Consider the following 14727-nt stretch of genomic DNA (forward strand, 5'->3'; position numbering starts at 1 on the left):
CTATGGGCTTGCTTCGCAAGACGAAAATGTCTTGCGAGTTCCTGCGGGGTTTTTTTTCCTCTCCCCCCCTTTTTCTAAGCCGCTAAGCCACTTATCAGCTGATCCGCTAAGCCGCTAAGCCGTTTATCAGCTGATCCACTAAGCCGCTAAGCCGTTTATCAACTGATCCACTAAGCCGCTAAGCCGCTTATCAGCTGATCCGCTAATCCGCTAATAGCGATAAGCCGCTAAGCCGCTAATGGGCTTGCTTCGCAAGACGAAAAAACTGCAAGACGAAGAGACTCACGGAACGGATTCTTTTCGTCTTGCGAGGCACCACTGTATGCAGAGAATAACATGTGCTGAGAAATCAGAGAGAGGAGCTAAGGGAGGTCTTGGGGGGGGGAGGGTTTGATGGGGAATGGGGAAAAGGGGGAATAATGAATATGATACGTTTTGATATACTGTTATGTTGAAATTGTTAATAAAACAAAACAAAACATATGAACCCAATATATGATTTTTTAAAAAAAATAATGACAACCAAACAACCCTGGCTGAGTATAAGGCAGCTTCCTAAGTCGCTATGTTCCTACATTTAAAGAATGTCTTACTTCTGTAAACCAGGCTAACAGGCGGAGGGCTGCCATGATGTCCTGAGCTTGCTCCCGAAGGTGTTTCTGTTTCATATCCAATAGGCAAGTTGTCCAAAATTGTGTGCGCATATTTGGCGGAGCCAAGCCACAGGTACGTGTCGACTTTTCCGTGAACGTTCCAGCCAGGAGGCCGTTTTCCTGGCAACTTAAAGTAAAGAAGAAGCGTCCAGAAGGTCATGTTTTTGTTTTTTTTATCAAGAGCCATTCTTCCAAAAATCACAGAAGAGGGTGCTATATATAATTATATAACACAAATTATGTACAATCCTATTTAAACCATCAGAATGAGGAGAGGGACAGCTGAAACAGCAGAGGAGCTGCCAAACTCTTAAATAATTGCAGGGTGGGCTACATGCTCCAAGGATGAAATATTTGAAACCTGGGTAAGCCCTCAGTGCTATGGAATTAAAACGTAGATAAAATTGCCCATTTCCTCATCTAGGCTGCATGGACACCAAACATTTAAAGTATATCTGAAACACACACCGCTTTGAAGAGTCCCAAGAACTGTAGTTTACCCCTCACAGAGCTACATTTCCTAGCACCCTTAACAAACTACAGTTTCAAGGAGTTGGGGAAGTGGGAAGTACCGTATTTTTTGCTCTATAAGATGCACCAGACCACAAGATGCACCTAGTTTTTGGAGGAGGAAAACAGGAAAAAAATATTCTGAATTTCAGAAGCCAGAACAGCAAGAGGAATCGCTGCGCAGTGAAAGCAGCAATCCCTCTTGCTGTTCTGGCTTCTGTGATAGGCGCGCAGCCTGCATTTGCTCCATAAGACGCACACACATTTCCCCTTACTTTTTAGGAGGGAAAAAGTGAGTCTTATGGAGCAAAAAATATGGTACTTTAAATGTACGGTGTGTATTCAGCCTTTGTCACTGATCTCAAAAACCGATTGTTCAGGGTGGGAGGATCCCTTGCTGATTCATGGCTGAATTTCTTCTTCTTCTTCTTTTAAAAAAAGGAGTGGGTTGTTGCATAAATTTGTCTGGCAGTGTAGATGCAACACCAACAACAATGGCTGTCTCCTCAAACGGTTGGGAGGTTCTCAGACTTACTTTCAAGAAATGAGTTTTAATCTTCCCACAGTGCTTCCCTCTCTGATCAGCCACCGGGGAATAGAGCAAGTCTTTGGCTGGGATTCTCGCGTAGGCAACTCTTTTGTTGTTGCTCAGCATCCAGATGAAGACGTCGGGGACCGTGTGCTGAGGCTTGAAAAAAAAAAAAAGACAGGCATGTGATTTGACCATCACGAACACCATTAGGCTTGTGAAGAGCGTGCTTTCGCTGGGAGGTCAGCCATCTTTGATTGTGTGTCAATCAAGAAACAAGAGTCCATCTCCAAGAAGTGCCCTTCTTTCTGTTTCCTTAAACCCACCACCACCACTCCAAAAATCTTCTGCAGAATTAGAGAGGTTTGAAAAAACCTGGGAATGTGGCAAGAGAGGTTGTTGCTGTGTGGAAATGCTTGTAGCCTCTCTGATACAGTGGTACCTCAGGTTACAGACACTTCAGGTTACAGAATCCGCTAACCCAGAAATAGTACATCGGGTTAAGAACTTTACTTCAGGATGAGAACAGAAATCTTGCGGCGGTGGCGTGGCAGCAGCGGGAGGCCCTATTGGCTAAAGTGGTACCTCAGATACTGTGGTACCTCAGGTTAAGAACGGTTTCAGGTTAAGAACGGACCTCCAGAATGAATTAAGTTCTTAACCTGAGGTACCACAGTATCTCAGTGCAGCAGGATTTCCTCTTGTATGTGTTTGAAATACAGTGGTACCTCAGGTTAAGTACTTAATTCATTCCGGAGGTCCATACTTAACCTGAAACTGTTCTTTTTTAAAAAATAATAATATTTATTAAGAGTTTAAAGATTACAAAAAGAAAGAAAAAGAATTAAACAAATCAATATAATACAATACAAAAACAAAAAGAAAAACACTACATAGAACATTGAATTAACAAAACAAAACAAAAACAATTAAAAACACTTCCAATATTTTCAATCTTAGCTTTCATTCACTTGTTTCATTGACTTCCTCACGCCTCCCTTTTTGTATTCCACTTCAATTAACTGTTTCAGCAATTCCTTTCCATCTTCCTCTGTTTTCTGTCCTGTAATTTATCTTAACATATTCTAATCTTGTTTTTTTCCCTTTAATACATTAACAATCTATCTGTACCTAGTTCCTTATAACATTTCTGCCAAAGCCATATAACTTCATTCCACCATTTTTCTAAAGCTCATTAATTTTACAATATTTCTGTAAATAATCTTTAATTTTTTTCCAATCTTCTCCCACCGACTCTTCTCCCTGGTCTCGGATTCTGCCAGTCATTTCTGCCAATTCCATATAGTCCATCAGCTTCATCTGCCATTCTTCCCAGGTGGGTAAATCTTGTGTTTTCCAATACTTGCTGCTGTTGTTAACCTGAAACTGTTCTTAACCTGAAGCACCACTTTAGCTAATGGGGCCTCCTGCTGTTGCCGTGCCGCCGGAGCACGATTTTCTGTTTTCATCCTGAAGCAAAGTTCTTAACCTGAAGCACTATTTCTGGGTTAGCGAAGTCTGTAACCTGAAGCGTATGTAACCTGAGGTACCACTGTAACAACGAGGAGAAGCTCAGGACTGATCTGATTCCCCCTCCACACTCATAGAATCATGTAATTCTAGAGCTGGGAGGGACCTCGAGGGTCATTTAGTCCAACCCCCTGCAATGCTAAAGCATCCATGACAGATGGCCATCCAACCTCTGCTTAAAAACCTTCAAGGAGGGAGTCCATTCCACGGTGAAATCCAGCAACATAACAGGGGGAGCCTGGACACTGCATCCTTCCACACCCACACACCCAACGCACATAGGAGCCTTCACACCAACAGGAAACAAACTGGAGTAGTTACCTCATCGACTAAGAAACGGATCTTCCCAATGTAGTTCTGAGTCTCGCGCATCATTTCTTCGAGTGGAATCTTCTTCTTTTGCTGTTGGATGATTGTTTTGGCATCTTTGGACATGGCTTCCTATGGCAACAAAGAGGCAGAGCGTTACTAAAGTCACCTACCCTGTCAGATTCTGTGCCCTGCTCTGGATGGAACAATCATAGAGTTGGAAGGGACCACAAGGATCATCTAGTCCAACTCCCTGCAATGGAGGAATCTCTCACCCAACTTGGGGCTTGAACCCACAACCCTGAGATTAAGAGTCTTATGCTCTACCAAGTGAGCTATGTCAGGGTATGAGAGACAAATGGGCAAGAGTCAATCGTTCCATTTTCATTCTTAAGTATAATATTCCACATTTCCACGTTTTCTTTTTTTCCCCTTCAAAATTCCTCATGAAAATTCATCAACATTTTAGTGTGATTTCCCGCCCCCCCCCCCGATAAGCACATTTTTGCACAGCAATTTCCCCAAATGCGTTTTTTCGCTAAAATATACATATATCTGCACACTTTGTCATAGTATGCATTTCGAAACACATTACTTGACCAAAGAAATGCAGTGGGCATTTCAAAGGATGGCTATGTTTCTGTTCAAGTATTGTTTTCAAAAGTGGGAATTAGGTAGGTTCACTTTTAAATGTGGACTGAATTGGATTTCTCCCACATCCCCAAATACAAATTCCTTGCTATCCACTGGGACATACAAGGAAAGGTAACCTTATCTTTTGTCTGCTAACATTCTCCAGCAAGCAGGCGATAGAGTTAAAGGTTGCCTTCCTCAATTGTCACAATGGGATAGATTAGATCTCAGAAGAGAATCTTATCTTCGCAAAAGATGCATATTCCTACCTGCATTTTCAGCAGGTGAATTACTCAGAAGGGGAAGCAATCTGTCATTTGCAAGAGTCCTATCCCCCCCCCCCCATCCATCTTTCAATTCTGGGCAAACCTATAGAACTGGGCTAGTTCACACACATATGTGCAACATTAGTTCCCTTGTCATTTAATGCCTCACCAATTGATGGTGCTCATCTGAACGCAAGAGCTGCTTCTGCTGAAAATATTGCATTTAGATTGATACAAACGGGGCCCGTTTAATATTTTTTTGACACCTGGGGCAAAGAGGCACATATTGGTGTTGCAGCACATTATGGATACACTTTTGATTTATCTGGGGAGACAACCATGCCAGGAGGGAAAATAAATCTCTTGAACTGAGATTTCTGATGTGGCAGTTGACTTTTCAGTCATGCCTCCCTAGGCACCTGCTTAGTCTGACTTGTTTACACAGGGGGCAGCTGTGTCCCCCCCCCCATACAATTCTCTCCCAGAGCATCACCAGGTCCCATCGCTCTCAGGAGAACTCACACTATGTGCAATGAAAGTGTGTGGTGCCGAGGAGCTCTGCACACTAGCTACACAGGCTGAGGGGAGGTGTGAATATGCCGTTTTAGAGCTGTTTTCTATGTCTTCATAGCTTTTGTTCTATGTCTTATTTTGTATGCAAATACCGTAGGGTTTTTTGCATATTTATTATAAGTCACCAAGAGATTGATTATTAGTTGGCATACAATTGCAGCAGCGCCACCCGCATCCCCCCACCAAAGAATTATGGGAAGTGTAGTTTGCTCAAGGAGATGAGAGCTGTTAGGAGAACACCTATTCCTCTCAGAGAGCTACGGTTTCTTCCATGGGAAGAGAGGTTGATTGTCAATCCACTCTGGGAATTGTCGCTTTGTGAGGGCAATGCTGGTCTCCTAACAACTCTTAACATACTACCCTTCCCAGGATTCTTTGGGAGAAACCACGACTGTTTAAATGAAAGCTTCAGGTGTGGCCTCTTTGTCATAAAGTCACCACCATTCATTTCACAACATTTATATGCTGCTTGGTTGTCCTAAAACTTCACAGCGGTTTTATTTGTGAGCCAGATGCCAATGAACTCAAGAGACTTGGTAGATAGAGCAGCTTTATAGCACATTGCATCTAGTATTCAAGAAAATATCTCACGTACCAATTCTTGCTTATACAACGTCAGCCTCTTTTTGTCCAAAGGCGTCCGATTCATCAGTTTGGGCTTCTTTTCAGCATTTGCAATGAAGGCCCTGAAATGAAGACACAGTCAGAGATGGTATCTTCATAACGATGGATCGTAATTCTCCTGCAGCAAGTTCCTCTGTGTAGCCCGCCAGATGAGCCAGAAGATACTAAGCGCTCAGATTCATAATGTAATATTAAATCGGGGGCATCATTTATTGCTGGGAGAAGTATAAAGAAGTGGAAATGCAATTTGTATGGTAATATTTCAATATGAAATTAATTAGTTTGGGGGATATGTGGCTATTTTGCATCCCATCCATTGTGCTAAAACGAAGTTTGAGCAAGCAAAGTCCTTTGTATGCATGTTGACCTTGCAAATTTTTGCAGAATCTGTTTGCAGTGGATGCTGCTGATTCCAATGTGTGCGATGTTCTTCTGACAGTTCCAAAAGCCTAGTGGGCAATCTGGTAATGAATCTGCTGGAATATGAGGAACGGGAACAGAATTGAAAAAAATAAATAAATGGATCTGTACATGAAGTTGGAGCCTAAGTCAGCAACAGCTTTCTGCAACAGGACACCAAGTTAAGCGAGCAAGTTAGGTAATAATAATAATAATAATAATAATAATAATAATAATAATAATAATAATTTATTTATACCCCATACACCCCCAGCCAAGACCGGGCTCAGGGCAGCTAACAACCAATAATAAAAACAAGTTGATTAAAATACAATTTAAAAGATTAAGACACAACATTAAAACATTAGGGTGCAATCTCTTCATAGAAGGAGAAAGGAAAAGGAAAGAGGGGGAGGGAATCAAACTGATTCTAAGCCAAAGGCCAGGTAGAACAACCCCGTCTTACAGGCCCTGCGGAAAGAGATCAGATCCCGTAGGGCCCTGGTCTCAAGAGACAGAGCATTCCACCAGGCTGGAGCCAGTGTTGAGAAGGCCCTGGCTCTGGTTGGGGCTAATCTAACTTCCTTAGGGCCCAGGATCTCTAGGGTGTTGCTATTTATGGACCTTAAGGTCCTTCGTGGGGCATACCGGGAGAGGCGGTCCCGTACGTACGAGGGTCCTAGGCCCTGAAGGGCTTTAAAGGTCAAAACCAGCACCTTAAATCTGACCCTGTACTCCACCGGGAGCCAATGCAGCTGGAAAAGCACTGGGTGAATATGCTCCCATGGCAGAGACCCTGTGAGGAGCCTTGCTGCAGCATTCTGCACCTGCTGGAGTTTCTGGGACAGCTTCAAGGGCAGCCCCGTGTAGAGTGAATTACAGTAGTCAAGCCTGGAGGTGACCATCACATAGATCACTGTGGCCAGGTCGGGGCGGGAAAGGTAAGGGAATCCTTTGCCCACTTACATGGGAATAAGTCCCTTTGAACTCAGTGGGACTTGTGTCAAAGTTGACATCAGAGGCAGTTTTAGGGCAGCATGACCAGTTCCACCTGGAAACTGGACAATGAACACAGATGACACAGCAAGCACTTGAGGCTATGAGGCAATGACAGCTCTGGCAAGTGTTGGGATACTGCCAAGGAGACGGAGGCATCAGGCAGGCCCCAGTCGTCTCCGAATGATCACCGGTCTCCCGTGGAACAGCATCAGTCAATTAGCGACACAAGCCTCAGAGACATTCCAAGACCCGTGCACACCCTTTTCAGCAGAGTCTCCACAATGGAAGATGTAGACAGAAGAGCACATTTACAGCTTTATTCAACGTAGATCAGAACAAAGGAAAAACATGACTGCTTGCCACTGTGTCCAGGAAAACAGCCGGAACAAAAGCTATATACAAAATGGAAGTTCCCAGCGAGCAGCTGGAAGTCAACAGGCATGTGATACACAACAATCATGCCTGACCATTTAAGGTGGAACGGAAATATCCTAACATCCTCTCCCTTTCTGTGTAACCTGTAGTACCTGTGGTTCAACCCAATTGCAACCTCTGTACATAAACCTTAAGTTGTTCTCTGCTAACAACCTTAGACAACAGATCAGCAGGAATTTCATTTCCTGACATGTAGGACACCTGAATGAGTCCTTTCTGAATACACTCTCTTACACGATGTAACTTAATCTGCAAGTATTTGGTTCTTTGCTTGCAACTCTCTGAGTTCAGCAAAGCCAAACAGGATACATCCTACGACTCAGCTACATTGGTAAAGATAAAGCGCTTTATATGCGCTATAACACTGTGACACCTGTTGGTGCTGTGGAGTCCCAGCTTTCACCAACGGGATTTCTCTGTATGAAGTTTACAACGTGATCAGTTAGAATTGGTTTTTTGATGTGTCTAGATCCAGCCCTAGAGTCCTCCTGCCTGCTTCCCAAAGCCTAGCTAGTGCTTGCCCGGCTTTAGGAAGGAGGAAAGGAGACCCTGCCAGAGCCCTTGCGCCTTCTTCCCAAAGCCCAGCACGGCGTGAGGACTGCAGGAGGCGCCAAGTTTTGGCCTAGCTCAGCAGTGGCATAGCGCTGGTTGCTGGCACCTGGGGCGGGTGGACGTGAACCAGAGGGGCAGGGGGCCTGCGCTAGGGGGGTGAGAGGTGCCAGGTGAGGGACACCAGCCCAGCCTTTGCTGCCAATTCCACCAGAGTGACCCCACCAGGGCAAAGAAGGTTCATGCTGAACCACACAGGGGTGAGCCCCTCTGGCAGATGGCAGAGTGGAGAAGAACACCAGGCTGGGCCGCCTTGGGGCGCCTAGTTCGCGCCCCCTTAAAAATTGTGCACCCAGGGCCACGGCCCCCCTGGCGTTCCCACGCTACACCCTAAATCTACTGCTGCAGACATGCACAGGAGTATGCTGTCAAAAAAGCATCTACAGTATAGCCCAGGGACACAGAGCCTATGGTCCTCCAGGAGATGTGGGACTCCACTCCCATCAGCCTCAGCCAGCATGACCAATGGTGCAGGATCATGGGAGCTGTAGTCCGGCAAGATCTGGAAGGCCACAAATTCCCCATCCCTGGTATAGCCTCCTTTGTATTACTTGTTCATTCCTTACCCACCACCTGGAAACTATAAGGTACACTTTTTCTTACCTACTTTGGTAAATACAATCGAGTATAAAGTATATGTACTGTCAGCTTCTCCAGTAGATAGTCTTACCTACTTTGGTTGATAAAATCCGTTAAAGTGGACCTCATTTTCTCCTCTGAGGCAATCTCAGAAACTTTGATCAGATCTCTCACTTGTTCTAAACCTTCTTCCTAAGGGATGGGGCATGGGGAGAAAAAGTTGCATGAAGAGCATATAAATGTCACCAAAAATGGCAAGAGTTGCTTTCAATTAATGCAATTATTAGGGGGGAAAGCCTTCACTGGCTAATTAGCTTAAGTGATAAACGATAATTGGTTCCAGCTAATTGGCATGTATGACACATTTTTTACTGAGAAGTGAATTTATTAGTCCCTCGATGCATTGTAGACTCAACATAGTTTATGTTAATCAAGTCAGAGGTCTCCAGAAAGGGGATATTGTCTGCTGAGATGTCATGTTATAAACAATCTTCTGTCTTCTGATGGCGGGCGATTTTTGACATGTGCCATACTTTGAGTTTAACAAGGGCCGAATCTTGGCTCTGACTCATGACCCACTCCCATGCAGTCTCAAAAATATGCAAAGCCTCTTTGACCCCTTCCTCTCCAATGCAAACATCAACAGAAGCGTTGGCAAAGCTCTTCCTTTATTAACGTAAAGATGCTGTAGCCTGAAAAGTGATGCTATAGGACAAGGGTGGGGGAACTGAGATCCTTGAGATGTTGTTAGACTCCAATCCATCCGCCCCAACCAGCATGGCCAATGGCGAGGGATGATGGGAGTTGTGGCCCAATAACTTCCAGAGAGACACAGGTTCCTCGCCTCTGCTACAGGTGATCAGTTATCAATATATTGAGTAGAGAAATAGAAACAGCAGCAAAATAGCAATTCTGAGCAGGAGCCCAGATCTGGAGGTGCAGAGCCCATCTGACCGCATGGGGCCACCCATCTTTGAGTCCTGCTGATGAGGAGAAAGTCAGGCTCCACACATGCTTTGGATCAGGGCTCTGGTGAGAGGCCAGGATCTTTTTTGGGGGGGGGGAGGGAGGGAAGGACAGTAGAGTCACCTATAAGAGAGCCTAGCCAGCAACCTGAAGCAACTCTTTATCCTGCATAGTTCCCCATTTGTTATGTACTAAGCTTGGATCCTAGAACAATAGGCAAGTAGGATCCTAGAATGCAACAACTGATTGGCTTGCAGGAGAAGACCAATCAGGCTCCAGGAGGAAGTTAATCAGCCTGTTAGGCTGGTAGGATCGTAGAATGCAACAACTGATTGGCCTGCAGGAAAAGACCAATCAGGCTCCAGGAGGGAAGCAGAATCAGCCAATCAGTGTGTAAATAATGTATATAAAAGCCTGAGGTTTGGGGGGCAATTTAATCACTGTTTTACAAGCTGCAATAAAGAGCATGAAATCACTACAGGTCTCCGAGTATATTTCACCATTATTTCTTGCACCACTACCGAGAAGGCCCTCTGCCTGGTTCCCTGTAACTTGACTTCTCGCAACAAGAGAACTGCCAGAAGACCCTCGGAGCTGGACCTCAGTAGCTTTATTACATCCATTTGTTTTTAAAATAAAATTGATGGTTATGGGTTGCAGACAATGCTAGTCCTACTCAGAGAAGGCCCGTTGAAATTAATGAAGATGACAAACTTAGGTCCATTGATTTCAGTGTGTCTACTCTCCGTAAAGCTCAGTTGGAGACAACCCTCCATCTGCATTTTGATAATCTTAGTATGCCTACTGGTTTTTAAAGTCTCTATTGCTATTTTAGTTAATGTTTTACACTGGAAACCAAATTGAGGAAAACTTAGAAATGATACACAGGAATCACTTGCAGAGTAAGAAACCTTTCCCCCACCCACATTTTGGGGGCACGAAAAGCTTAAAGTGCTGTCCAGCTTCTCTCACACCACCGCAGAAGCACTTCTATGAATATTCCAGCCGTTTACAAAGCCAACTCAAGCAAGAGAATTCTCTTGAGAATTCCAGTGTGCGAAAATTCCCCCACCCTGAATTTAGCAAGTGGTTTGGAGAAGCATGGTCCAGTATACCTGAAGGAGCGTCTCCATCTCCATCTTTCTTCCTGAACACTGAGGTCCAGAGCCGAGGGCCTTCTGGTGGTTCCCTCGCTACGAGAAGCCAAGTTACAGGGAACCAGGCAGTGGGCCTTCTCAGTAGTGGCACCTGCCCTGTGGAACGCCCTCCCACCAGATGTCAAAGAGAAAAATAACTACCAAACTTTTAGAAGACATCTGAAGGCAGCCCTCTTTAGGGAAGCTTTTAATGTTTAGCAGACTACTGTATTTTAATACTTTGTTGGAAGCCGCCCAGAGTGGCTGGGGAAACCCAGCTAGATGGGTGGGGTATAAATATATTATTATTATTATTATTATTTTCATTATCATCATCATTATCATTATCATTATTATTGATATTCCCGCAGGCTTACCAGGAGATGTGCCATTTTCTCAAGGACGTTAGAATAATACAGCCTGAAAGTTTGGTCACCCCAAAAACTCTTTATGTAGACACAGGGCTTCTTATCGTCATAGGGCAAATAAAGGTAGTTTCTGTGGAAAGAGATGAGATAGCGTCATCAATAGTTTTTTGGGATCTGCTACTAAACTATAGTGATGTGCAAGTATACAGCCAATTTGCTTCCCATATATTCACAAGGCAATCTGATTGTATGGACAGGCCATTTTCTTCATCTTCTGCATCTCTTCTTTTAAATTGGACATACTCAGAAAGATTACAGCAGCACCTCAGTTGCAAATGGCTGATAAAACGCTTTCCCCTTAGAGTATTTTTCACTTAGATCTGAACTCAGAAAGTCGTGACTGTGCGCCTTTCTTTCTTTCTTTCTTTCTTTCTTTCTTTCTTTCTTTATTTCTTTCTTCACTGCTTGCAAAATAAAATTTTCTACAAAAAGCAAGTGTGCCAGCGACCAGCTTGGCTGGAGACAGTGAGATGTGCCAGCCATCAGGCATGAAGCCCAAAGTGCTCACCCCAAGTCTTTGCCCTATAGCTGTGCTTTTTTCAGAAGGCCGTTTTGAAGGCAGCTTTGTTTGCACTTAAAATCTTCTCCACCTGCTAAATTGCTTTTCTTCTAGATGATTTCCCTTTAGATATGCAACTTGTGTGCTGTTAATCCTTACTTGACTAATTAAAACGCATCAGCCACATCACTGCATAGCTTTATCCAATATGCTGGTGAGAGAGAGAGAGAGTTTATAGAACTGGCGGCAAGGGAGAAAAACATGGAATCTGGTTGTCACACCTGAATAGGCCCACAGCTCAGTAGCAGAGCATCTTCATGCAGAAAGTCCCAGGTTCAAATCCTGGCATCTCCAGGTCAGGCTTGGAGATAACACTGTCTGATATCCCACACAACTTTCCCCAAGGACTTAGATTTAATTGCAACAAAACAGACCTATAGCTGGTTGTTTCATAACATTGTTGTTCATTGCCCAATTTTTATGTGCTTGTTTTTGAAGTACATTGCGAGCATATTTTTGTGGGTCTTAATGTTGATTGTGTCTAATTCAGCATAGGGCCATTTCCTATATTCCTATGGTGCCTTCAGGGCTGAATTTCAGCAGGTGCATCTGTGATTTTATGCGAGAGGCCAGTTGTATTATGCGTACATAATAGCGCTCCAGAGAAGGCATACGATTCTCATGTCCTCGTCCAGACAGAAAAAGTGTTCATACACTTAATAGCTTTGAGACAAAAGGGAGGCTGTTCCTCCACCAATGAATGTAAACCAGGCTTCCTCAACCTTGGCCCTCAAGATGTTTTGAGACTACAGTTCCCATCATCCCTGACCACTGGTCCTGCTAGCTAGGGATCATGGGAGTTGTAGGCCAAAAACAACTGGAGGGCCGAGGTTGAGGAAGCCTGATGTAAACCTTAGCACTTTACAGTGTCATGAAAGGATCATCTAGTGAAATTGTTCATTAACAGAATAGGAATGTGGCACACTCATAAAAATGGTCCACTCTCTTCTTCCTTGCCACTCACTTCAAGGTAAAGGGACCCCTGACCATTAGGTCCAGTCGTGGCTGACTCTGGGGTTGCAGCACTCATCTCGCTTTATTGGCCAAGGGAGCTGGAGTACAGCTTCTGGGTCATGTGGCCAGCATGACTAAGCCGCTTCTGGCAAACCAGAGCAGCGCATGGAAATGCTGTTTACCTTCCTGTTGGAGCAGTACCTATTTATCTACTTGCACTGGTGTGCTTTCGAATTGCTAGGTTGGCAGGAGCCGGGACCGAAAAACTCACCCCATTGCAGGGATTCGAACCGCTGACCTTCTGATCGGCAAGTCCTAGGCTCTGTGGTTTAACCCACAGCGCCACCTGCAGTGGAGGGGGGCTTTTCTCTATTCCTCTTTGCCCCTGGTGCTCAGAATGCAAGGAGAGAGAGAAAGGAAGAGAAACAGCAGGCTGAAGAGAGAAGAAAGACCTCCTGCTGGAAAGAAGACACCCCTGATTGCATCAGTAGGAGAGCAAAAAATGGTAAAAGGTAAAGGACCCCTGGATGGTTAAGTCTAGTCAAAGGTGACTATGGGGTTGTGGCGCTCATCTTGATTTCAGGCTGAGGGAGCCGGCGTTTGTCCACAGACAGCTTTCGGCATCATGAGGCCAGCATGACTAAACCACTTCTGGCACAACTGAACACCATGACGGAAACCAGAGTGCATGGAAACGCCATTTACCTTCCCACAGTACCTGGTTATCTCTCTATTTGTTTTTTTGTCATCAAAATACACTGCAGACATCTGATCTCCCTGAAGACCTAGAGATGTGACGATAGACTGCTCTGCCTTCTTTTAGCAAATGTTGTGCCACTGGGGAAATGGTAATTCTGTTTTGATTTGTTTTGGATGTTTGTATGTGATGCCAATAAAAGGTTTGATGATGATGATCTACTTGCACTGGCATGCTTTCAAACTGCTAGGTTGGCAGGAGCTGGGACGGAGCAACGGGAGCTCACCCTGTTGCGGGGATTCGAACTAACGACCTTCTTATGCAAGTCCAAGAGGCTCAATGGTTTAGACCACAGCGCCATCCGCGTCCCTTCCAACAGGGTCCAAATTGGGCTTGGAATTAACCACACTATTGCCTGATTTTGGGGTGAGTCCTCCATTTCCCAAGTCCAATTCTCACATCAAGCAGAGGGGGCAACTCTTTCTCCAAGGTTTAATAATTTGGGGAAACTTGATTGCTATGTAATTTTGGGGGGTGTCCCCCATTCAATCGATTGTAGTCTCACTGTTTGAAGGAACAGGAAATAGAATCCAAGAAAGGACAGGCTTCATATTGGTCACTTGATTACCCTGTTATATGCTAAGCTGTGTTTAACTGTAGCTATCATCCAGAGTAATGAAATGCAAGAATGCAATCTCTGTCTCTCCCACAATTTTTGGAAATTAATAGCATTTATTCAATTTAACATTGAGTCTGTTGGCAATATTTTTACCACACCTAGATAAGAATTTGCTAGGGGCCACTAGGGGCTCAATCTGGACCATGGATTGCCAGTCGCCTATACCTGATAGTTCTATTATACTTTATGCCATAAATTCATTTGTCCACAAGAATCCGATAAAGGAAGGGGAAATGCAAAATCTGAAATAGCTTTGCACCTACATCAAAGAGAGGTGTCGGTCTTTAAGGAGTGGTGGAACCAGACAAATACCATAGCAGCTAATATAAAGCAATTGCAGATTTCTGTTCTTTTATTGCAGCCGTTTTAGATCCGAATGTCTATCAGGCGAATACATAAAAACCCACCAGCTGCCTCTCCAAGATAATAGCTGATCATCTACATTTTCTAGTACTGTCATGAGAGACGGCAGCTACATTCTTGACAGCCTCTGCTTTTCATCTCTCTCACCAGGAGACTGTCCTAAAAGACCATTCTCTTCTAGTCTAGTATTACTGGCAATGATTTCATCTGATTGTTTTGTTTTCTCAGAGCACATCTCTCTGCCTTTTTCTGAAGTTTCGGGATATAACATCAGGTATAGAGATAAGGAGCAAATGC

General features: G+C 44.3%; 1 protein-coding gene across 2 annotated transcripts in view; it reads right to left on the reverse strand.

Annotated features, from left to right (window-relative positions):
• FER1L6 (fer-1 like family member 6) overlaps window positions 1-14727 on the reverse strand; it is a 121714-nt gene that overhangs the window by 60785 nt on the left and 46202 nt on the right. For both annotated transcript variants that reach the window (XM_081873946.1, XM_081873945.1), the window contains exons 14-19: window positions 11128-11248; window positions 8740-8840; window positions 5599-5689; window positions 3544-3663; window positions 1699-1851; window positions 594-780 (exon numbers count right to left, since the gene is read on the reverse strand). In XM_081873946.1, the coding sequence (XP_081730072.1) occupies window positions 594-780; window positions 1699-1851; window positions 3544-3663; window positions 5599-5689; window positions 8740-8840; window positions 11128-11248 (773 nt within the window). The remainder of the gene's footprint in view (window positions 1-593; window positions 781-1698; window positions 1852-3543; window positions 3664-5598; window positions 5690-8739; window positions 8841-11127; window positions 11249-14727) is intronic.

The sequence above is a fragment of the Podarcis erhardii genome (genome assembly GCF_964252035.2).
Source record: "Podarcis erhardii genome assembly, chromosome: 8".
Classification (NCBI taxonomy): domain Eukaryota; kingdom Metazoa; phylum Chordata; class Lepidosauria; order Squamata; family Lacertidae; genus Podarcis; species Podarcis erhardii.